Raw genomic sequence first — 25128 nt, 5'->3', positions numbered from 1 at the left:
CCAGTCTTCCAGACCTGCTGTCTGAGCTGCAGCGTGAAGAGAGGAGCTTCGTCGTGAGCTGTGGGGGCTACTGCTATCTTCAGGTGCTTCACTCTGGGTTTTAGGACGGAGGCAGGCAGCAGATCAAGGGGTCAGGGAGGCCTCGAGTGGAGAGCCGTGGAGAGCAGCACAGTGCAGGGCGGGGGATGTTTCTGCCATCTCAGCTGCTCTGGATTTGACAGGACCTGTCAGTTGGGCCTCCGCTGTGGCAGCTCTCTGCCCCTCAGGGTAAAAGGACTATGACTTTCGGGAAGCTTTGTCCCCTGCCCTGCCAGCGCCACCAGCACCAGCCTCACGCTCAGGCCGGAACCTGTTCTAGCGGTGGCCACCAGAGTGGGGTGTGGGGAGTCTGCTGGTCTTGGAGCTCCCTCCCAGGTTTGGGATTTACAAAAACACTTCAAACCAAATTGAGGGTCCAGGGAAAATACCCCCTCACTCCTGTCACTTCTCTAGAACTCCAGACCCCGAAAGGACCCAGATGGCAAGACTTAGAGCCCCCCTTCTTCTCCCCACCACTCAAGAATGTGAACTAGCAGCAAACAAAAGTCTCATCCAAATTAGGAAGCGAGCAGCTCTGTCTGCCGGTGAGTGTGTGCCACAGGGGATGTTTGGAGTTTTGGGCTCCCGCACAGGTCCCTTCAAACCCACAATGTTACCAAGACTTCAGCTGCTGACCCTAAATCAGTCCTGTGCCATCCCATCACCGCACACCCTTCCCCAAACCCAAAATGCTGCTGCAAAAGCAACTGTCAGCTCAGGGCTCCCGGGAGGCACCGGACCCTGTGCCTCTATTTCCAAGCCTGTGAACAGAGCCCTCTCCAAGCAAGAGCTGTGGGGCGTTAGTACAGGCCCCCGTGCTCTGAGGGGGCTGCTGCTGAGGTGCTGGGAGAGGGCTCTGCTGGACAGATGCTGAGACCTGGGCATGCGCCACAGAACTAGACTCCCACCTACACCCCCAAGGACCCTGAGTGGGGCACCTGTCCCGCGACAGAGGGGGACACAGAGGCTCTGGGCTATGAGTGCTGATCAATAAGACCACGGCTCCATGAGCTGGCAGCGATACAAAGCCCCTTCCTCCCCAGCCCTGCCCTCATTACCTTCTTGGGAGAGGATGATGAACTTGGTAGTCTTGAGTGTCTTTCCATTCAGCGTCCAGGTGACGGTGGCCGGGGGGTCAGAGGACACCTGGCACTGGAGCAGCAGCTTCTCGCCCTCTGCCACATGGACATCTCGCAGCTTCTCCGTGAAGGTCGGGGCTGTCCCTTGGCTCTCTGATCTTTGCTCGTTATCTGTGCCTCCTGAAGGCCCCCTCTTGCAGTTCACATCATTCTTAACCTCCTTCTTGAGTTCTTCTTTCCCAGCTGGTTTTGGGATCTCAGCTGGCTTGGTATTGTCCAAGGGTTTGGGGGTTTCAACAGGCTTGGCATTGCTCGTAGGTTTCAGGGTCTCAGCAGGCTTGGCATTTCCCAGGGGTTTTGGGGTTTCGGCTGGTTTGGCGTTGCCCAAGGGTTTGGGGGTCTCAGCCGGTTTGGCGTTGCCCAAGGGTTTTGGGGTCTCAGCTGGCTTGGCATTACCCACAGGTTTCAGAGTCTCAGCAGGCTTGGCATTGCCCATGGGTTTCGGGGTCTCAGCAGGCTTGGCATTGCCCACAGGTTTCAGGGGCCCTGAAGGCTGGGCATTGCCCACAGCCTTGGGACTTTCTGCCACTTTGGCATTCAAGGCCTCAGCACTGCTGCTCCCATTCTCTGCTGGTAATTTTTTCTTGCTGCCCAGCACTGAGCGGAAATCCGGGGTGGCAGGTTTTGCAGGTGGTACCTTCTCAGGCACTGGGGTCTTGGGAGTCCCCTTCTTGGCCAAGACAGAGCGGAAGTCAACCTGCTGGGGACTGTGCACCTTCCTCTCTTCCTCGGACAGGGTCTTGGGCTTCACTTGCCGCTGCAGGTTGGCGCGGAAATCCATCTGCTCGGCTGGGATCTCCTTCAGGTCTTCCTCCGACACGGTCTTGGTGCTCACCTTCTTCCCCAGGAGGTCGCGGAAGTCCAGCTGCTCCACCTCCTGCTGGCGGATGGCCTCCTCCGTGTGCTGCCGGGTCTCCACACGCCTCTTCAGCAACCCCCGCACGCCTTCGCCGTCCTCCTCCTCTGGCCAACCCTGCCCTCTCGCCGGCCAGCTAGGCCTCAGGGTCCCATAGCAGTCACCATCACCACCATCAGCACCAACTCCTCGGCCACAGAGGCCCTCACAGCTGGCAGGCTCCCTCCCCCTGCAACCAGTGAGGGGGAAAAGGAAAGCAGCAGCAGGAAAAGGGGCCGGGAGAAAAAGAGACGTCAGGGGAGAGCAAATCCCTGAGGGAGGCAGGGTGGAGGGGAGGGGAAGGAATGGTGGGGGCTGGCCAGGCTGTGTTTATAGAAGGGAACATTGGTGAGAGGAGCTTGCTTGCTTAGTTGGTTTGTTACATCGGTAATGACTTCAGTAGCCTTATAAGGGTGTGTGCAAAAAAAAAAGAGAAATTCACCCCCTCCCTGCTCTCCCTCCCTCATTCGCCTTCCAATCGCTCCCTCTTGGCTTGGGCAGCTCAGCCCGAGGACACAAACAATCTGGGACTGTTGGGCTGGGCCTGCAGGGCCAGGAGGAAGGTGCGTGGGTGGTGGCATGGGGCCTGGCCAGTCAGCTCCTGGGGGGCACTCACCGCAGGGGGGCTCGGGTCGGGCTGCTCTGTAGCATCAGTGACACTTGGCAACTGCATTCGCCAACCCGGTTCCTAAGGAATTCAAGGGGTCAGTACAGATCAAGAGGCTCTCGGCTGAGGGCCTTCTCGGGCTGCGATGAGGGAAGGGCCGGCAGGACTTGACCGCAGGCTCGCTGCTGGCTCCAGGAAAGATGGGACCACAGGCTTAGCTGTGACCCCAACAGGCCAACCCCAGCCCTAGACTTAGAGCAGGGCCCTACCCCCCTCTCCTTGGCTCACCCTTTATTTTCCCAGCTCTTGTTTAAAAAGGAAAAAAACAACAAAAACAAACCAGGATCTTCTGGACAACAGCTAAGATAAGCATCCAGAAGTTGCAATACTTTTCTGTAAGTATATTGCAAAAATAATTCAATCAATAGATCACTCAATCAATAAAAGAAGAGTAAAGACTAAACTAATGGGGGCCGTGATGGAGCTGCTTGGTCAAGAGCAGCGGTTGCCAACCTTTCGGGCCTCACTGCTGGCGACCGCTGGTCTAGAGTGTGCGGCCTTGGTCAGCCTGCCAGTGACCTTGAGTTTGACTCTGTACTCCCTTAATACAGAGCTGGGTACTTCCCTCTCCTCTACAGTGTCCCCCTCCCCCCACTACTTCTCCTTTGCCTGCTCAAGAAATGAAAACACCCTCCAATCCGTACTCATTGGCTAATGCCCTCAGGTCAGAACTTTCTGCACTGAAACCTAGCAGGGGTCTCCCTAATGGGTGGCCCTCTCTCTTCTTCCCTCAGATGGGGCTCTGGATTCTCCAGCAGCTGATAAAACTGTTCAGTCTCTCTGAGCTGGTGGGTGACCAGCTGGGTCCCTTCTGCTCAGCAGAGGGGCTATTCCAAGCTTGGGTGCCTGGACGACATAGAGCAGCAGCTCAGCCCACCAGCCCCACAAGGCTGCCATCTGCTGGCGTTTCTGAGCTCTGACCAGCCAAGAGGTCCTGCTTGCCGGTGCAAGGGGTGGAGGCAGGTCTGAAAGCCAAAGGCTTCATAGTGATAGACACCCGTGTTATATACAGCACCCTCCAGCTCTCATCATGTCGTATCTGTTCTCGTTCTTGTCCCCAAGCATCCCAGTGAGGCATAGAGAACCATTATGTCCGTTTGAAAGGTAAGGAAAGGAGGCTCAGGAATTTCTGTGAGGCAGTGCTGGGGTTCTGGGGTGTCCCACACATCCCACTGCACACAACCATCTTACCAGCCCTTCAGGGACTGAGCCTGCCTCACCTGCTAGCACAGGTGTGCCAAGCTCTGCGACAGGTTCCTCACATAACCCACCTCACTTAATATTATGACAGCTCTGTGAGGCTGGGGTCAGCACCATTTTTATAGGTAGGAAAAATGAGTCTTATGATGGTAAAGTAATTCGCCTAAACCCACAGAGCTAACTAGCGGGCAAAGAGGCTGGGACATGGGTCTACCTAAATCCAAGACCTGTGACCTTCCTACCCCACTCTACAGTGCTCATCAGTACAAATCTATTCCGGGATGTGTGTGTGTGTGTGCGTCTATGTGCATATGTATAGGTCAGCCACACGCACGGGTTCGCATGTATGTGGGGTCAACCTGGTGGGCACCGGCACCTGCAGGTCCGTGTTTGGGAATATGTGCCCATGCACCAGTCACCCCACATGGACAGACATCTGAACACGAGTTCACGGAGCTCTGCTGATGGATGTGGGTACCTTTTGCCCGGTTTCCCTCCCCATGGAGGGCCGACTCTGGGTCAGACAGGGGCAGCCCATGGTATGGCAGAGGACTCTCAGGGCTGCTGGGGGTTGCTGCTCACTCCCCGGTACTAGGACCCATTTGAAAGAGAGAGAGGTTGATCTTTGCTGCCCTCTTCCTCCTCTAATCTGTTGGGTACCCTCTGGGCCACCTTCCTCAAGGCTTCCTCTCAGGGGGCACAGGCTCAAGGTTCAGGAAGCCTCATGTCTGGAGAGTTCGACAGCCCAGGGTGCTTCTTTGCTCAACAACGAGCAATTAGGTGCCTCCCTGGTGCCAGGCCCTGAGAAGGCTCAGGGGCCCCCACAGCACCCTGAACACTCAACACAGAAGGCTACAGGACTTGGGTCAACCTGAGGAATAACTGTGGGAATTCCTTTGGGCGGAGGACCAGCCCCTGCCAGGCTGCTGGCCAGAATTAGGCCATCCTTTTCCCACTTTTCTTTCAGGCACAGGGTTGGCGCCCGGAGTTGGTGGGAAGCAGGAGGACAGGATGCCCAAGGGCCATGTTTCCTGGGAGCCCTTTTCAACATCTTCTTCACTGAGTTTGCTCTTGTCACAAGTAGAACGCAGGCCAGATGCAGAAACCAGGAGCAGACACTGACCAGATGGCCCTGCTCTACCCCAGCCACACTCCTCGGAAGCTTTAACTGAGCTGGAGTAAGCTTTGTCTCCTCGTGGGGGGACACAGGTAAGGGGTTCTGTTGTTTGCCAATCCCTGCCCTCAAGGAGGGCAGCACAAGCAGCCTGCTGCTCAGCCCATTCCCAGGCCTCACTCAGAGCCCCCAGGGCAGTCTGGGGGGCTGGTAGGGGGTGTAGAACTTGGGATTCCCATGGCTGGCCCACCAAGTGAATCATTCCTAGAGGTGGTCTCGGGGGGGGTCACTCTTTCTGCAGCTATAAACTTAAATCTCTGCAGGGCCTTAAAGGCAAATCATGGTTCACTGAAAACCTTCAAAGATCAGAGAGGCTTGCTGCCTGGGACCCACCCGAGATAACCTCCCAGCTGGAACAGCCTTTGGGGCCATCTTTGGTATCATCGCATACTCAGTCAGAAGTATGTGCTGGGGCCGAGATGAGGCCCCTGGCCCACGCCCAGCGCAGGTGCTGCCCCAGAGGATATGGGCCTATTACCCTATACGGACAGAGCTCCTTCTGCACCCACCTCCCAACTCCCGAATAAGAAGTCCTCTCCTTGCTACAACGCCTTGGGGCCTGTCCCACTCTAAATCACCCACCTCTGGAATGGATTTTTATAGGCAAAATTAAAGATTTGATTTCTTGGGAAGCAAAAATCTTTTAAATAGTTTAGCTGGAATTTGGAACTCACTTTTTGACATTTCCCCTTTTAGTTCAGGAGAGAAAAGCTAGGGAAGGGAAGGGGAGCTAGAAACCACCCACCATATGTACCCCCACCCCAGCCTTCCCACCCCCTCTTCCTCCCAGCCATCCAGTTCCTCCTTGAAAGGCATTCTGCCCTGGGTTGAGGTCTGATTCCTGTCAGGATGAGAAAAGCAAGAGGGGAATGAGGCCCTGGCAGGCCTGGCACACATTCCCCAGGAGAACTTTCCACTGGCTCGCTCCTTCTCGGCTGGGGACGAAGCCAAGGCCAGGGCACCAGCCTCCCCAAGGGATGAAAAGACTGGGCTTTGGGGAGGGAAAGGAGCAAGGGCTGCTGGGGGTGGGGACTCCAGTGCGATTTCCCAGGTTCCCTAAGTCCCCAGTGCACTTGGAAGAAACCAGGAACAAAAGCGCATCTGATTCCAAGGCAGAGATTAGGGTTCTAATCTGGGCTCTGTACTGGCCTTTGGGTGGCCACGAGCAAGGCCATGACCCCGAGACCTCAGTTTCCCCCATTATTAAATGAGGAGGCGGCGAGCTAACTTCTGAAGTCCCTTCCAACTGGGACAGTCTAAGTTTTATGACTGTCCGCAGCTGGGCCCAGACAGTCTGCCTGCCGACCTCCCAGAGCAGCTCTCCACGCTGGCCTGGCTGGCTTCCCACTGCCCGTGCCTTGCCTTCCTACCCTTTCTTGCTCAGCCTATCCAACAGGCCCTCGGCAGGCAGGCCCTTAACTTAGTTGCTAAGCCTCAGCCTGTTTTCCTCAAAAGGCCCCCCAAAGCTCATCTCTTTTTGGATGTCTGGTTTGATTGACATGAGTAACTGCCTCAAAGCACTACTCCTTCCATACAGACAAGCTCTGTTCTCACATATAAAGTTTCCATGATCCGTACTGACCTAGGAGAGAGGAAGAGTGTGTCTTCTGCCTATTTTGGATGCAGATTTGCCTTCCTTAGAATAACTGGTTCAGGCACCAGGCAAAGGCTGTTGGTGGGTCTGGGCACACTACCAATGGCTGCTAGCAGGGTGACTGGCCAGCCTACGACCATCTTATCAGCTATCCACAGATGTGTCATTAGCTCGGCTGAGATTTGTTGAGACCTACCTAAGTATCAGCAGAACTTCCTAGCAGATCCATAGACTCCCAAGACACAAGAATGGCTACTTCTCAAAGCCACTCAGTAACGGGATGGTTTGTTAGGCAGCAAAAGCCAACTGATACAGGTAGAAACCACATGTGCGGGAAGGACCCCAGAGCACATGCCAGGTGCTGTGATTATGATAGCGACAGCGCTCCATCCTGGCAGTGGCCGTGGCGTGCGGCTACCGAGCCTGTCTGTAGCTCAGAGCCTTAAACATGATGAGCTCAGTACAGGGAAACGATTTGTCCAGGAGATCAAGCCCTCAGACCAAGTGGCCAAGCACCTGAGCCAGGCAGGTCCAAGCCTCCTCGGGGTGTGGCACAACCTCCTATTCACAGAGTCAAGGTGCAGACACGCGCTCTCCTTCAGCGCGCACACCAACCCGAGGGGCTGGCTTTTCGCCTCCATCCACCCAGGGTTGGCATAGCATGTGAAGAGTTAGAGCATTAAAAAAATAGAACATTTCCGGATCACATTCATTTCCCAGATAGTGACCACATGCTGACTATGGGCCAGACATGTTCTCGGCACTGGGAACATGGCAGTGTGCCCTCAGGGAGCTTACCTTCCCGTGTAACCTAGAAAGGCCTTGAAAGAGAGAAAAAAGGAATGGGGAGAGTTAACTTCCCTGCAGCAGTCTGAAAATGTCTATGGCTTCTTTGATACTCCTCTCTCCAAAGGTGGAATTTACTCTCCTCCCCTTGAGTATGAACTGTACTGAGCGACTCACTTCTAACCAATATAAAATGTGGCAGAAGTGACGGTGTGAGACTTCTGAGGGTGAGCCATAAAAGACACTGCAGATTCCAGCTCGTTCTCTCTTGGATCACTCTCCCTCTCCCTTCCTCGCTCTCTAACAATCAATTTTAAAAAGTCTTTCTAAAAAGATGCTCAGTATTGGGGTAATTTGTTATACAACAAGAGATAACTGATATACTCCCTCTACCTCCTGCTTTTCCAATTTTAATCCATTCTTCCCTCCTTCATATTCTCCACACACCAAATAATGGGGGAGCAGAAGCCAGGATGTAGTAAGACAGAGGTCTTTGGGGAACGGAGCCCAGAAGGGACCGTTCTCCATGCACGTCTGCTGTACTGAAGTGGAAGAAATGAAAGCTTGTCTGCGCTTTCTTTGCCTTGAGGCCCAGCCCCACATTGTTTTGTGCTTCCCAGCCCCAGGCAGGAAGTTGGAGGGGTGTAGGAACTGGGGGGCGGGACATGCAGACTCACTTGAGCAGGATTTCATACTGGCCGGCGTGCCAGGGCTGCACATTCTTCAGGACCAGGGTGAACACGTCCTCGTTCTGCAGCACCTCGAAGCGGCCGGCGTCTTTGGAGAGGGCCTTGCCGTCTCGGAGCCAGTGCACGGTGGGGAAGGGGTCGCCGGCGATGGCACAGGAGATGAGGACGCTCTGGCCCAGGGAGGCTGTCACCGAGCGAGGCTTGCTGATGAACCAGGGCTGGGTGCCATCCTGGGGCTCTGGAAGTTGGCAAAGCGTTGAGTTAGAGAGGGAGGCCTTTCCGCAGAGAGCATCCACTCAACTCTTCATGGGGGTGAAGGTCGGAAGACAGCACGTTACCCAAATAACAGCTTGTCCAGAAATCACTTTTATTGGACATACAGATGTAGCATATTCTACTTGTGGCCAATCTGTGTTGGTTACATTCTCAGAGGATAATATTGACATGAATGGTATATCCAAAGCAAGGGGAGGTAGCCCAGGATGTACAGGGCACTGGGCTGGGCACCAGTGATCCACATTAGATGTGATGAGGAAGATCTGTGCTTGTTTATGGACTGGTCTCTCCTCTCACATGGAGGCTCCCTAAAGGGGAGGACCCCAATAAGCCCGTAACTCACGTCAAAAGCCATCACTGCCAATTTGCTACATGTATCATGAGATTTCCCTCCTGGAACTCTATGTGGCTGTTACCAGAAACCCAGAGAGGGCAGGGACTTCAAAAGGCAGGGAAGAGCAGCCCTACTCAGCCAGACCTGAGACATAGGGTGAGGAGCTGGTCCCTGGGCTGGGATGGGACCAAGACAGCACGGGGTCCATCATGGGAACACAGCAGGCTCACGTGGCTTCCTCACCTCCTGGCGGCTTTTGGAGAGACCACGGCAGCACCCCTCCCGCCCCTGCCCCGGCACCTGGTCAGCCTCACCTTGCACGGTGAGCACAGCCTGGGTGCGAACCTCCCCGGCGCTGTTCCAGGCCTCGCAGGTGTAAGTGCCGGTGTCCTCCGGGAACACCTCCTGGATGCACAGGCTGTGCCGAGTGCCCCTCTGTTCGAAGTGGAAGTCCTCCGACTCCTGGATCTCGTTCCCGTTGTGAAGCCAGATGACCTCAGGGGGTGGGTTCCCTGAATGGGAGGAAGGTCGGGGCCTGGTCAGGGGGTGCTTTCCTGGGCCACCTGGCAACTCTGCACATAGTGCTGGGCCACTGTGCTAAGTACGTCACTAAACCACGCTTCAGCTTCTACCCAGAAAGTCTTCTAACGCATCTGCCTCCCTGGTTTCTTGGAGGATGAACTGAGCTCGCACAGCCCCCTCATAGCACCCTGGGGCGGCAGCTGACACAGCGTGTGGCACACGGAAGTGTTCAATGCATGCTCATAATTATTTCACAACAGACTTGGGAAACTAGGAAGAACCCAGAGGTGAAAAAAATATGATTTCAAAGATGAGAAAGGAAACCCAGGAAGAATGGTTTTTAAAATTAGAATTCAAACTGCCTGGGAGGCAACTGGGTCACTGGGTTTGAAGGGACCACGTTTCCGCTCTGCGCTGACTCGCACTGCGCAGTTGGCGTGACTTTATGGCCACTCCCTCGCCATCCTCAGCAGAAGGGAAGCTCCGCTGCATCGTGTTGTTAGCGCACAAATGTTGTCTGAGGGTGAGGGTGGGCCCCCGCTCATATGGGATTTCTCAACAGGCTCATGAAGGACAGCACCTTCAGACTTTACTAGTCTGTCTTCCGGGTGGTTGCCAGCAATTTGTTGAGGCAGAAAACAGTGGCCGTCTGTGCTGGTTTCCTCTATGATAAGAGCTGAGCCGCTCTGCTCTCCTGAAGAGGAGCAAGGCCGAGGTGGGCGGGGAGGCAGGCCGGGCGGTGTCAGAAAGGAGAGAGGGGACGCATCTGTCCCCCGATGGGTTGGCTAGCACGTCTGGAGGCCGGCTGCACAGCCCCTCAGATTTCTGTCAGAGTGCAGACAGGGGAGGGGACCCAGCCCTCCCCCGGGACCGTCCCGGGGCTGCCTCCTGCGGCAGGAGCGAGCCTGAAGGTTGTCACAGGCCATCTTCATTGCTTCTGCAGTTCACGAGGAACTAAGAACCCAGGAGGGCCAAGTGAAATGAGACAGACAGAGAAAGACAAACACCACATGATTTCACTTACCCCGAAAATCTAAGGAACAAAATAAAGAAACAAAATGGAAGCAGACTCATCGATACAGAGAACAGACTGGTGGTTGCCAGAGGGGAGGGGGTTGGGGGACTGGGTGAAAAAGGTGAAGGGATTAAGAAGTACAAATGGGCAGTTACAAAGTAGTCACGGGTTTGTACAGTACAGCGGTGGGAATATCGTCAGTAATACTGTAATAACTGTGTGTGGTGCCAGGCGGGGAGCACTTTGTGGGGGGTATGATGTCTGACCACTGTGCTATACACCTGGAATCAATGCAAATAATACTGAACGGAAACTGTAATAAAAAGGGATAACACACACAAATAGAATCCTTTTATAAAAATACTTCCCGTTTTTCTGGCAATTATGTGTGTGATGATAAAAAAATAAATAACGACACAGGAGGGCGACCTCCAGGGTGTCAAAGGGACTGGGCAGTGGCCAGCACCGTCTATACTGTGAAGGGGAACCTGGCTCCCAGGCTCCTGCTGCTGCCTCCAGCAAGGGCTGTGACAGCTCACATGGGGTAACCACCAGTCCCTCTTTTAGAAGAATCTCTGCCCCTCCTTCTCACCTAAAATTTGAATAGAGCAACTGAGAGCATCTTCCAAGGGTTGGGAAGTCTTCACATCATCTGGTTTAGTACCTGTGTTCAAACCTCCCAGCTACATTGGGTTTTCACATCAATCCCTCACCCTCTAGCCGTGGCCATCTCCTCTCCTGGACCATGTGACTTCCAACACAGAAAACCCTGCCCAGAGAAAGAGGAAGGAGGGACCCAGAGGCTCTGAGTCGTTGGGCCCACTGAGGGTCCCATGCCTGTTTCCTGGTAGACCAATGATCTGAGGGGACCTCAGGGAACAATGCCCCCCCACCCCCACCCCAAGGAGACAGATGCAGCGACAGACCTGACACCTGGACTGTCATGGTGACCTGGCTTCCATCCATGACCTTGAGGTCAGAGAGGCCTTGCAGGAAACGGGGCGCAGCGGGCTTGCTGGGGGCCGTGGGCAGAAGGTACTCACTCTTCCCGTCACTCTTCTTTTCTGTGTGGCAGACAACAGACGTGGGATCAACATTCGTTCCTTCGTTTGACAAACACAGACTAAGTGACCCCTGGGCACCGGCCTGCCAGGCTCTGCTCCCCCTAGAAACTGACCACCGAGAGAGGAGTGTGGGGAGGCCCTGGAATCCGCTGGGGACTAGGCGTGCCTGCTTCCCTGCCTGATGTGGCCGTGCTCTTGCCAGACAGCAGGGAAAGAACAAGGCCCTGCAGGGCTGGGCCCAATCCAGGTTCTGGTTCCTCAGGAGAAAGTCACGGGGGTGAGAGGGCATCTTATGAGATTTTTTTTTTTCTTAAATTTATTTACTTTTTTTAAACAAAGGACACCCGCGTGTGGCACAAAAGGTACCGAAGGGTACAATGTAACGTCTCCCTTCCATCCCGTCCTCCAGCCATCAAGTGTCTCTCTCTCCCCAGAGGCAACCGATTTTCAGTTTCTTGCTCACCTTACCAGAGGGGGTCTATGTGTATAACACACACAAGCAAAAGGCACACTCTTTTATTTCCTCCTCTTAAAAAAAATGGCAGCACAGTGCACACAATGACTGGCATCTTGCTTTTTCACTTAGCGATGTATCTTGAGGTCTCTTGTAAAATAGAACTGAAGAGCTTCCTCATTGTTTTCTGCGACCTCATGATGCTCCGTTGCCCTGTCATGAGATTTTAAGCACCCAAGAAAGCCAAAGACATAACATGCACTGAAATGACTAAAATTGAAAAGACCGATCACCCTAAGCACCGCTGCGGTGAGGTGTGGAGCAATGGGGAGCTCATAGAATGCTGTGGGGGGTAATACAGAACACACCCTTTTGAAAGCAGTTTGGCAGTTTCTTAAAGAGTTAAACATACATTTACAATATGATCCAGTGAGTCTACTCTTGGCTACTTATACAAGAGAAGTGGGAGCACATATTTATTCAAAGACTTGTCCACAAACGTCTATAGCAGCTTTATTATTAATGGCCCTAAACTGAAGACAACCTATCTGCATGTGAATGAATAGACAAATGGTGATTTAGCCATACAATGGAATACTATTCAGCAAAAAGGAATGGATTCATGATAGACACTAGCGCAACGACAGGGACAAATCTCACAAAAATTACATTGAATAAAGAGAACCAGACAAAGAAAGATTACATACTGGATGATTCCATTTACATAAAATTCTAGGAAAAGCAAAATGCAGTGACAAAAATGGTTGGGGGGGATGGACTATAAAGGGCCATGAAGAAGCATCTGGGGGTGATGGAGAGGTCATTTCTTAAAGTTGTGGTGAAGGTTTTATAGGTGAAGGTTTCAAATTAAATAGCATAAATATGCAGTTTATTATACATCAATATTACCTCAGTAACAACGGGGAGAGGGGCAGGGGTCTCTCTCTCTCTCTCTCTCTCTCTCTCTCTCTCTCTCTCTCTCTCTCTTTCTTTCTGTGAGAGGGAGGGAACGCACCAGCTAGTCAAAAACATAAACTAAAACAACTCTTTGGGTTCAGGGCTGGCCCACTTACCCCCACTCATCTTTCTGGGGAGATGGATTGACAAATAGGTTTTCCATTAGTCTCAGAACCCTGCCCAAGGTGGGCTGTGACCTGCCTCATGGGAGCTGAAGGAGAAAGGGCAGCAAAGGGCCTGAGCTGGAGTCTACTTCCCACCCAGGACAGCCTGGTGCACAATGAGCTCACGGCTGCCCCGTCTCTGATCTTGGCCTCTGTCCTGCCAGCCAGGTGGCTGTGACCTTCGAGAATTCTTTTTGGTAGTTTTAATTTTTCTTTTTTTTTTTTTGCCTTTTGGTGGGGCAGGGGCAGGGGCAGAGGAGGGCTATGATATCTCTAACTCTTATCAGACGCTAAGCTTAGGGCAAAGGGGACTCTGGTGTGTTGGTTCCTTTTGGCCCAATACCAGGATCACCAATACCAGGTCTTCTCCAGGAAGCCGGCGGCGTGGGATACACGTCCAGGGTGTTTCCCATACCCAGGAAAGGCCTCCACATTTGCCACTGAATTTTTATGTTGGCCCTGAAAACAAAATACAGCCCATTGCACAGCTCTGCCAGCCCAGCCTTTGGGAGTGAGGAGGGGAAGGCCTAGGTCCTAGGCCCTAGGAGGCTGGAGGAAAATCCCCGTCGGGTGCCCTGCGAAGGGCATGGAGCTGAAGTGCAGGGCGGCCGAGGCAGGGAAACCCTGTGGCCCAGGAGCAGAGCACAGGCTCTCAGCCCCTGCTCCCTGCCCCAGCCCGCTGCATTGCTGCCTTTGACAGAGGGGCAGCCAGGCGGCAGGCAGGAGGCCCGGGAGGGGCTGGGCCCAGCACTGGAGGTGCAGAGACCCCGGTGCTCTGACTGGGCGGCCGTGGCCAGGAAAGCAGGCTGCCTCGGGAGAGTTGAGGAATTTCCTGTCATGCACAGACCGAAAGGCTTGAGGACAACATGTTTTCGCCTGTCCGGAGCCCTCCCCGTCCCGCCTCCCTGCTCTCTGCCAGAGTCCCAGCCCCACAGAGCTCCCGGCAGATGCACCCTTGTTCCTCAGCCACCCCCTCCCTCCCGCCCCAATCCTCTCTGGGGTCTTCCCTGCCCACTGCCCAGTGTCCTGACCTGGGGCTTTGACAGCCTATGGGTCTTGGCCAATGGGAACGAGAAGCATATCTGTGCCTCTCTCTCCTGAGAGGTGCCTGTCTTCCCCCGCACCCCCCGGCCCCCCTCAATCACCATGGGGCAGCTCACTGGAAGCCACAGGAAATCTAGGATCTGAGGCTGGGTCATGACCTCGGGCAAATCACCGCCTCTTTCTGAAGCTCAACATCCTCCTTTGTACGTAAGGGGTAGCAAAGGCATCATCCCAGGACGTCGGGAGTGTCAGAGAAAACGTGAAAATACTTTGTACGGCTACTCGCCATCCATGACAGCCCCTGTGTGAGGCAGGTCAGAGCTGCCCTCTCCTCACCACTTAGGCTCAGGGTCGCGGTGGGCTTATCAGCAGAACAAACGGAGGCTGGGCCCTCACCCAAGGCTTAGACTCGCTTTTATGCCACCTGAGGCAAATACTGTTTAGGAATATAAATGCTGGCTTTAAAATGTCACGAGATAGATTTGAAGTAAACTGAGAACGAGCTTTCCCTGCGCTCCCTCCAGGAGGGGGACAGTGACTGAACTTGTGGGAACCGGCCCTGGACAGGCATTGAGCTCCAGGGTCACCCCTGCCCTCTGACACTGTTCTTCTTCTCCAAGGCCCCCCAGCAAGAACAGAGGAAGGAGAGACGTGACGGGGAGTAAAAGTGCGAAATGAACCTGCTCTCAGACCTGCAGGTTGGGGTCACATGGGCCTGAGAGACTTTGAATCTAGGCTAGTGCACGGCGGAGTCATCCCCAGCATTCAGCTGCTTCCAAGTCTGCAAGGGCTGAGAAAGCCAGCCCACCCTCCCTACGAACACACTGCGCTGGGACTAGGGAGCACGGAGGAGGAGCAAGCAGCTTCCTTTAGGTGGTCCGAAAAAGCAGCCCTAACAGAATCCTGACTCCCCAGCAGAACCCCACCACCCGCGTCACTGACCAAGCGGCCAGGACGTGCTCAGGGAAAGTGACTTTCACGAGGTCACGGAGCCTGTTAAACGCAGTCCTGGAGCTCACACCCAGGCCTCCTGACAGCGAGGCCCAGGGGTTCTGGGGACGGTCGCCTCCCAGGGAAGGAGCCTTCTCCCATGGCGCCCAAGGTGAACCCGCAGGAGGACAAGCATATTTTCTGCAGATCTGTATCCTAGACCCTCCTCGAGGGAGAAGCGCTAAAGCAGAGCAGGGGCAAGCCAGGTGAAAAGGGCGTCTAACTCCAGAGCCAACCAGGTGATTCTGGCTCACCCCCATGCATCAGCTCTTGCTCATTCCTGTGTGGACGCAGATAAAGTCAGGCAGATGGACTCTGGCTCTGAACTCAGCTCTAGTTGCGTGGGCCACAGGAGTTCCCAGCCCATGCCTCAGTGTCCTCTCCTCTAGATTGCTGTTAATAGTCATCATCAATTATTAGTGATAATACTATAGTGATAAGTGGACTGTATACAGCATCGGTATCATGCATGATCAATACTGCCGGGTTTTTAGATGATTCAAAGAAATAACATGTAAAACTGCTAGAACAATATCGGGCAGGGAATAAGAATAAAATTAAATGTTTTGTGCCTTTTATAACCCAACTGACCTTCTTGGTTGGGCAAACTCAAACTGACAATCACTAGGAGAAAAGTCCCCATTTACCGTGAATGAGGCAGAGTCTGAGATAATATTGTAACAATTCCTCACACAGTTCAGCGCTCCATGATACTGAAAGATGTTCATGATTCTGTTGAGTGTCCTCCTTAACTTCCTCTGAGGTGGGGGAGATTGAGCCCCCATTCGCCGTGGAGGGAACTAAGACCCCAGGGCTGACCTGGTTGGCAGGTCCTGGTCTGGGCTCTCTCCCTCCACTGACCAGGAACACAGGCCCAGCCACCTGGATCCCACAAGGAGCTTCGGATCATTATGTTCATGCCCAGAGTCACTGGTGACCCTAGAGCTGTGCCCTGCTGGGGTTGTGCGTTAGTGGTCATCTGTCACCATCCTGGTTTGAGGCAGAGGTAGGAGGGCAGGGGAGGAGGGGCAGGCACTGGCTATAGCACACAAATAGCAAGAGAAGCGTCCCTGGGACCCAGGGGCAGACTTGCTGCCCCGCTCAAACGGGACCAGACTAAATATACCCCAGGTTTTTCCCACCACTGTGCTCCCGGCTGCCCTGCTGAGCCCAAGGCCAGAGCCGGCTGGCCTTCTCTCTGCATTCCAGGAGGGCTGGGCTCCTTGATTACTGCCCAGGATGAAAGCTTTAGTGAACAGATCTATCGCTCTGGTACTCGGTCAGCTGGCCAATGCCTCTCCCTTCCCTCACTGACTCGCTCCGTCATCACCTGAGTGGCTAGCGGCTAGCCACTGGATGCATGTTCCATGCTGAGAGACAGGGAAAGGATCAGGCCTGTGCTCCAGTGGGTAAGGAGGAACTAAGATTAGCCCTAGCTGGTTTGGCTCAGTGGATAGAGCTTTGGCCCTCGGACTGAAGGGTCCTGGGTTCTATTCCTGTCAAGGGCATGTAAATGGGTTATAGGCTTGATCCCTGGCATTGGTCGGGGATATGTGCGGGAGGCAACCAATTAATGTGTCTCTCTCACATCAATACATCAATGCTTCTCTCTGTCTCTCATCCTCCCTCCTTCCACTATCCCTAAAAAATCAGTGGAAAAAATAGCCTCGGGTGAGGATTAACAAAAAATAAAAAAATAAAAAGAACTAAGATTAAGAATACTTATAAGCAGTTTACTGACGAGTGAAAATGATGCCATATAGATTAAAGCTGCCAACAGGACTTGAGAAAGAGAAACAGTAGGAGAAAGGGAAGAACAGAAAGAGGAAAGACAAGAGAGGGGGGAAGAGAGAGGCGATATGGGAAGGACGGAGGGGAAAGGAAGGAGAGGGAGAAAGACATTGCTTTCCACTCCCACTGACCTTCTGACTTCCTGCTTGCCCATTTTTGCTCATTAGAAACTGTTTTTGAAGACAGTTCCTAAGACATGAACTGAAACATTCAATTCTTGCTCTGGTGAAGCAAAGGTACCAGACAAACAGCTCATCAGCGTCCCGGAGCAGCAAAGCAGACGGCACAGGGCTGGAGCAGGGAGAGGCCTCCTGCTGCAGCGTCTTAGCTGGGTCGTCAGGCAGCTGACATTATTAACCTCTGAGCTCCAGTTTTCTTTATCCATAAAGTGGACTTATTTCAAAAGTGGAAAGGTAATTGTTATGGGAATTAAACAAACCAGCTTATTAATTGATCAGATTTTCCTGTCAAAACAATGTCCCTCATTAAAAACACTAATTAATAGTAGTTTGGCCCAGCCAGTGTGGCTCAATGGTTGAGTGCCGACCTATGAATCAGGAGCTCACGGTTCTATTCCCAGTCAGGGCACATGCCTGGGTTGCGAGTTCAATCCCCCATAGGGGGTGTGCAGGAGGCAGCTGATCAATGATTCTCTTTCATTATTGATGTTTCTATCTCTTTCCCTTGCCCTTCCTCTCTCTGAAATCAATAAAAATATTTTTAAAAACCCAAACTCATTCCTTTTTTTTTTTAAAAAAATAGTAGTTTTAGTTTAAACTCACATGAATTGGTATTAACACGATATTTTTATTTTGAAAAGCTCTTGTTTGGAGAAAGAGAGAAATACCCACACAACAGGTACAAGTTTCCCTTCTCATTCATTCTTACACAGTAACCTGTATAACCCATTCCTCACCCCTGGAGACATGAACAAGGCCTGTAGCTTCTTGGGGCTTGAAATGAAGAGCCCCTCCCGCCTGTGTCCCAGTGCCTGACAAGGTCTCTGCAGCTCCCTCTGCGCTACGATAATTCTCCTTCCCTTCCCTTCCCTTCCCTTCCGAGTCCTTCCTCTTCTTTCTATGGCTTTAGCAGAAAAAACAATTCCAAATTTCTCCTTAGAAGTGTTTCCTTCACCTGTCAACTTTTACTAGCCAGCTGGCTTCTCTCTGAAGCTCCAGGCTTAGGGACTGAATTTGCTTTAAATGCACGTGTTCACACATGAATAGCTGAGGAGTTTTCCTTGAAAATGGCCCACTGCAGTCTCCTAGCTCATTTAAAACTTGTTTTGGATTAAAACAAAATATTATGAAATGTTACATTTAAAGTGTTTAAACGGATGACACAGAAATATAAAACAGATAGCATATTGGTACAAAATACTCTACCATCTAAGGAGCCCTCAGGGGTCTCCCCCGCAAATGACCTCCACCTATTGCTGTCATAGCCATTCACTAAGTCTCAGTCCCTGTCTGTCAGCAACTTAAGAGCAACCTGGATTCAGAGGTGATCACCAAATGAACGTGGAATGGCCCTCCCCCACTTCCTAACGTCCCCTTTCCCAACACTTCTCAGACAGCAAGACACACAGACCTCTTGGGAAGTTAGGGGAAAAGATAATGATCGCCTTTTTCTCAGATCTCCTAAGGATTTTCCTTAAGCTTTGAACCTGACCTATTTTGCTTAGTCATTAGAATACAAAATACCATTTCAACAGCAAATCTGATTTACTCCAAACACTGTTATACTATGAAAATTCAGTAAATCACCAACTGAAAGGAGTTCTGGAAACACAGTCCTCCCTTCTTCCTTTATTTGGTGCTCAAAATCCAGCCTGGCCTAGGGCTGAAGACTAGCCTCCTCCTTTCCCGAAACTGCAGGACTCTGGCTCCAAAGGACCCATCAAAGGAAGGTCACCGTCACCCAGCTGAAGTGGAGCCCGGCCCCTTCCCATCTGCAGGGCATCTGTGCAAAGTGCAAAGCTCCAGGGAGGTATCTGACTTCTCTTCTGAAAGAAGTCCTAGCCAAATAACCCCACTCGGAGAATCAGCAGAACAGCTGCCTCTGAGGCACACAGATGCCCCTAGCCTGGCTCTCTTTTGGACCCCACCCCGGCCCCCCACTGATTTCTCCAGAATCTAAGAAGCAAATGAGAAGAGAAGTGTGCAAGGAAAAGCATGAAAGGAAACAATGACGAATGGCATCCTAAAAAAGATCTCTGACCAGTAATGATAGGGTTGTTGGATGGGAAGCTAGGGCCATTGCAACCACGGCCTTCTGACCGCCTTGAAGTATCATCAAGCTCTAAACATCAAGACACAGCATCCAAACCACCCAACGTTCCATCCTGATGAGTGCCTGGAAACCACGCTCCTCCCCACACCGTCGCAGCACGATCAGCACGGATCGCATTCCGCCAATAGGAACACAGCGCTGTAATTTGGGGTGGCAGTCTCAACCAAGGACTCCAAGCTAGCAATTGGCAGCTATGACCTACAATCTACACTAATAAAAGAGAAAAATGGTAATTGGCGTACGACGATACCCTTTTCATTGGCTAATCAGGGCTATATGCAAATTAACTGCCATGATTGACAGTTAACTGCCAACTAAGATTGGCAGTTAACTGCCAACAAGATGGCGGCTAATTTGCATATGTAGGCACAATGCAGGGAGGCGAAAGGGAAAGCAGGAAGAAGCCCCCTGCCACTGACAGTGATCGGAAACCCAGGGGGGAGCTAAGAGCTGGGGGGCAGGGAGAATGATCGGAGAATCAGGCGCCTTTGCCACCCTGGCCAGTGATAGCAGGAAGTAGGGGTGGAGCCAGCGATGGGAGCTGGGCACGGTCGAAGCTGGCAGTCCCGGGAGCTAGGGGTCCCTTGCCTGGGCCTAAAGCGAAGCCCACGATCGTGGGGCCGCTGCAGCTGCGGGTCCCCGCTGCCCGGGCTGGACGCCTAGGTCAGAGGCGTTAGGCCTGGGCAGGGGCGGAGCCTGCAACCGCGGGGAGCTGGGGGTCCCCTGCCCAGGCCTGACACCTCTGCCGGAGGCCTCAGGCCTGGTCAAGGGGCCGATCCGGTGATTGGTGATCGGAGGGTGATGAGGGTCAACTCCTCTGGCCGAGGCATCAGGCCTGGGCGGGGGGCTGAGCCGGGGATTGGGGGGATATGATGGTCCCCTTGCCCAGGCCTGAAGCCTGGGTCAGAGGTGTCAGGCTTGGGCGGGGGGTGGAGCAAGCGATCAGAGGGAGATGGGGGTCCCCTGCCCAGGCATAATTCCTGGGCCAGAGGCCTCAGGCCTGGGCGGGGGCCAGAGCCAGTGATTGGGGGGAGATGGGGGTCCCCTGTCCAAGCCTGACACCTCTGGCGGAGGCGTCAGGCCTGGGCAAGGGGCCAATCAGGTGATCAGAGGGTGATGGGGGTCTACGCCTCTGGCTGAGGCATCAGGCCTGGGCAAGGGGCAGAGCCAGCAATCGGAGGGGTCTGGGGGTCCCCTGCCCAGGCCTGACGCCTGGGCCAGAGACATCAGGCCTGGGCTGGGGGCAGAACCAGTGATGGGGGGAAATGAGGGTCCCCTGCCCAGGCCTGACACCTCTGTCAGAGGCGTCAGGCCTGGGCAAGGGGCCGATCCTACGATTGGAGGGTGATGGGGGTCAACGCCTGAGGGCTCCCAGTATGTGAGAGGGGGCAGGCTGGGCTGAGGGACACTCCCCCCCCCCCCCCGACACACACACCCAGTGCACAAATTTCGTGCACCGGGCCCCTAGTGTGCATATAAGCAGACAGTATAAATCTCTGATCAGTAAAACTAGGCTCAAGTTCTATCACATGGACACAGATGTAAACTATGTACTTGGAAGTCCTTCTGGAACATGAAGGTCCTACATGTCCAAACTTTTGTAGTCCACCTATATAAAACAAAACTATTGATTTTAAATAATTTAACATTTCACTGCTTGCCTTCTTAGAAATTTGAAAGACCTTTGGGCAGATGTTTTAAGGTCCTAAAAAAAAAAAGACAAGTTGCTCGAATGGCATGGTTCGGTGGTGGAGCATCAACTTATGAACCCGGAGGTCATGGTTTGATTCCTAGGTTGCGGGCTCGATCCCCAGTGGGGCTGTGCAGGAGGTAGCCAGTCAATGATTCTCTCTCATTGTTGATGTTTCTAACTCTCCCTCTCCCTTCCTTTCTGAAATCAATAAAGATCTTTAATATATATTAAAGACAAGTTAAAACCGATACTTATCCTTTTCCTTCAATAAATTTCTCTTTAGCTGACATACATATTTTAAAAGCTTTCAGTGTTTTTAAATTCATGGCGGGCAGGGTCCATACCTGACACCCACTGGACAGACCACACGGGGTGCAAAGCACCTGAGCATGACTAGGAGAGAGGAGGTGGCAGCAGTGTCTTCAGGCACAGAGGCTGCCCGTGCTCAGAGCTACCACATGGAGTGGCTGCCCCTGATCTGAAGGCCTGGGCTTCTCCTGATGCTTTCACTGTGCACGGCCGACTTCCCCAGGGCCCTTTGTTGTCATTAGGACCTCACGTCAAAACAAGTTCTCTAATAAATATGGCTATTAAGTTTCATTTTTTTCTATGTCCTTAGGCGTCGTTAAAAAGCCCAGCAGACCTTCAGTTAAATAAACAAACCATTGGGCTCAAAACTATGTCAAAATGGGTGCAATTAGTAGGTTAATAAATCTAGTCACTTAAGAATTTTCGCCTCCACAAAGATACTCCAGAGGAGATAAATTAAAATATTCCAGCCTAAGGAAGCCCCCACCAATGACACAGTCCATATGCACTGAACAATTTATTCTCGTTCAGATCTTCCTGGACTTTGCAGGAATTTGGATTAATCATCCTTTAGGCTCCATCCTGGGTCAGGAGGGAAGGCTTTCATTGCCTGATTAACTACTGGGGATTTTTTTTTTTTTTCCTTTAAGTGGGGCCAAGGAAAGGATATTTGGTGATCGACTTGAGAGCTGGTTTGTGGATTTCCTGCACCTCCGGTGAGCACTGACTGAGCCCCAGACAAGTGAGGAGGTAGACAGAAGGCCTGTCCCCCCTCCCCGCCCCCGCCACACACACACACACACACACACACACACACACACGCTGCCACTGCTGGGGAGACTCGACCTCAGCTTGCTCTTTTATTCATTCACTGAACACACGTCCACATGGCAGGCCCTGCTTCACCTGCAACAGTAAAACATGGTCTCTGCCTGGAGGCAGCTTACACTCTGCAGGGGAACGAAGTGAAATTGGACAGAATAGGATGTTTTGTCCTTACCCCTGGGTGCCCTGCATGATGTACCCTGCCTCTATCTCTGAACTCATCCTCTACCACTTGGCCACCCACTCACTTTGCTCCAGCCACAGGCTGACCAGGTTCCCGACTCGGGGCCTTGGCACTTGCGTACCGCCTACCTGGAGCGTTCTTCCTCCAGTCCACTGACGCCTCTGCTCAGAAGTCGCCTCCTTGTAGAGACTTCCTTCATCACCCTCCTCTGTCCTCATTTTCTAACAGTGCTTGTCAGTGTTCGATTCAACCAGATGTTGAGTCTTACCCGTCTCCCCATCAGAATGTACACGCCATGACGGCAGAGCCTGTCTGCCCTGTTCGGTGCAGGGTCCCCAGGACAAACCTGGCACAGACAGATGCTCAGTAAAGACGTGCTGGTATTTAAGCACAATGATAATAAGGGAGGTACAGCTGGTCAGAGAGCCCTTCTGGGGTGATCAGGGAAGGCCTCCCAGAGGAAGTGACATATGTGAGAGGGAGTTAGCTGGATTTATGGAGGAAGGGATAGTGAGGAGAAGAGGCAGAGAAAGGAAAAAGTGGCTGCAGAAACCATGCCAGAGTGCTGGGCCAACTTCCGGATGATTGCAAAACCTTAGCAAAAGGCTAAAGAGGTGAGAAAGAGCCCCCACATCTGGTCTTCAGCAAAGTATCTGCTGACCTCTCCCACTGAGCTCTGGCCTCCAGCAGAGCTGCCCCCACAAACAGTTCCGCCCTGGAACCCAGACGACCGGGAGGGAGGTGCATTGCTGAACGGCGCCCTCTTGTGGCCAGAGCCCCTTGAATGGGGTACCTGAGACCATCCTCGGACTTCCCCTTCCCCTTAACAAAACAGATAGTCAACGGCCCACTGAGGCAAAGTTGATCCTTCGGTAAGAAGGCTCCTTAGACTTGGCATTTTAAACTTCTATTTTGTTTAAAGGTCAGGGCCCTGTGGAACAACAGCACACACTTACTCAGCAATTCCTACATCCTGGGGACATTACGGGTATTCATGCATTTAACCCTCACAGGACTGGGGTGACTATCAGCGTCCCCACTTCACAGAAGAGGAAGGTGAGGCCTGGTGGTTGCAGGGCTGGTGAGCGGCGGAGCCGGATTCACACCCAGGCAGTTAGTGCCACACCCGCGCTCCAACTGTGGCCCTGTGCCACGCTGAGGGCAGCAGACAGGCCAGGCCTGGGCAGAGGGAGAGGACAGACAGCGCAGGCACCACAGGGGACAAAGGCCTCCACTGCAGCCATCTCCCATCCCCTAAGTGGCCCTCAGGACCTGGAGCCAACGGAGCTACCAATCAAGTAAGGAACACTCCAGTTTGTGGAGGGAGGGTGGTGCAGCATGTGGACTCGAGCTTCCCAAGTCCCTGGGGGCATGGGGTCAGGGGTGTCACTGTGCCAGGCTCTGCGGGCCCCGATCCTTGTGCAGACAGCCCCAGCGCATCCGGCCTCAGCGCACGGCTGTGTCTCTCGGCCTCCTTCACCATTTATGGTATCTGCGCCTCGGTCTGGCCTTCACAGGTCAGTAAATCCCACACGGGGAGGGGCTGCTCACTCAGGCAGGCCTGCTCTCAGAGCAAGTCCAAATGGCCTCTCAGAGTTCTTGCCGGCCCCCTCCCTTTCTGCTTTAAAACACCCTTGGATGGGCGTTCCCGCAGGCCCCACTCCACCCACAAACCAGGAGGCAGGAAGGGTGGCTGCCAGACTTCCCGATCCTTCGCCCGGGGTCCCCCACCTGTAGCTGCACTATCAGCTCAGCTGGGTCTTTCTAATCCAATCTTCACACTGGCAACCAGGACGGGCCCTGGATTAGCGGGGCCACGGGCCGAAGCTAGTGAGGGAGTGGCTGAAATGCCACGCTCACTGAACACAGGCCTGGCTCTCGGATGCCACTAGATTTTGGGGTTGGCGTGCAAACCTCCAGGGAGAGCTCCTGGTGGGAAGGGGAGAGCTGCTTCCCTGGTCCAAGGAGATGAGGCCCAGATCTGTTCTTGTTTCCTCTTAAGTCTCATGAACACAATTTCCCCAGGCCCCTCAAGGAGCCATGAAATGAGATCTGTGAGGAAACGGGTAAGTGTGGAAACCAGAATGCTGGCTGACAAATACCCAGGGTCAGAGCCAGGCTCCGACCAGGACCTAGAGAGCTTCCTGGAGGAAGAGAGACCAGGTCATGGTGCTGGCCCCATGCACAGGCCCCTCAGAGAAATGGAGACCAGGGAGCATGTCCCCTCTTGGCAGAGACCCCAGGGAGCCAGTGCTGGCCATGCCCTCGGTCAGTGCGGACTCCTTTATCCCTACGTGGCTGACACTGCCCAGCCATGGGGCCAGCCTCCTGCCCTGGGCCAGGGGACACACACTCTGGAAAGGGCAGGCTCAGAAATGGGCACGGGCTTGGAGCACGAGCAGCTGGGTTTGGAAGGGCAGCTTGACTTACTCACTTGGAGTACTCAGGCAAGTCACGTTCCCTTCTCCAGTCCTCCAGACCCCTCATGTGAAACAGAGCCCCCCACCCAGGGCTGCTGAGGTTCAGATGAAAAAATACAGGTGAGGTGGAAGTACTTAACGCATAACCCTCATGACTTTTCCCTTTGCAGTGAAACCCAGAAGGTGGCTGCTCAGGTGACAGGAACGTTCTCCCTGGCAGGCCTGGGCCCTAGGGGACAGAGTGGGAAGACATAGGCTTCCTGCTGGTCTGCAGGGAAAGCAGAGCACAGGGCACCCTGTTCAAGGCCCCAGGCCCAGTTGCCCCAGTCACCCCAAGAGCCGGCCCAGGCCAGGGTGAGGTGGGGAGTCAGGCTTACCTGGACACCTGGACCCGAGGACACTTTCCCGGCCACTGTCACCACCACCGACACCACAGCCCAGACGGCTGTGACTTGAGTTCTGTGCCGGCCCTGCCCCTTCCTGGGACTAAGCCCTTGGCAGGATCAATGGATGACGGGGATAATCAGATTACCGCACACCAGGCTGGTGATGTGTAAAAACAAGCCTGGGTG

At 53.4% G+C, this 25128-nt stretch overlaps 1 protein-coding gene across 1 annotated transcript in view; it reads right to left on the bottom strand.

The window, feature by feature from the left end:
- The window catches only part of MYLK (myosin light chain kinase), a gene marked incomplete at its 5' end in the record, with an annotated part of 113526 nt that overhangs the window by 75933 nt on the left and 12465 nt on the right, over window positions 1–25128 (bottom strand). Inside the window, 5 exons of the mRNA XM_081085427.1 lie at window positions 1137–2302; window positions 2729–2800; window positions 8211–8460; window positions 9147–9344; window positions 11296–11433. Of these exons, the coding sequence (XP_080941553.1) occupies window positions 1137–2302; window positions 2729–2800; window positions 8211–8460; window positions 9147–9344; window positions 11296–11433 (1824 nt within the window). The remainder of the gene's footprint in view (window positions 1–1136; window positions 2303–2728; window positions 2801–8210; window positions 8461–9146; window positions 9345–11295; window positions 11434–25128) is intronic.

Source organism: Myotis nattereri (assembly GCF_964212035.1).
Source record: "Myotis nattereri genome assembly, chromosome: 3".
Taxonomy (NCBI): Eukaryota; Metazoa; Chordata; class Mammalia; order Chiroptera; family Vespertilionidae; genus Myotis; species Myotis nattereri.
The sequence above is the reverse complement of the archived record's forward strand: the minus strand, read 5'-3'. Positions and strand labels throughout refer to the sequence as shown.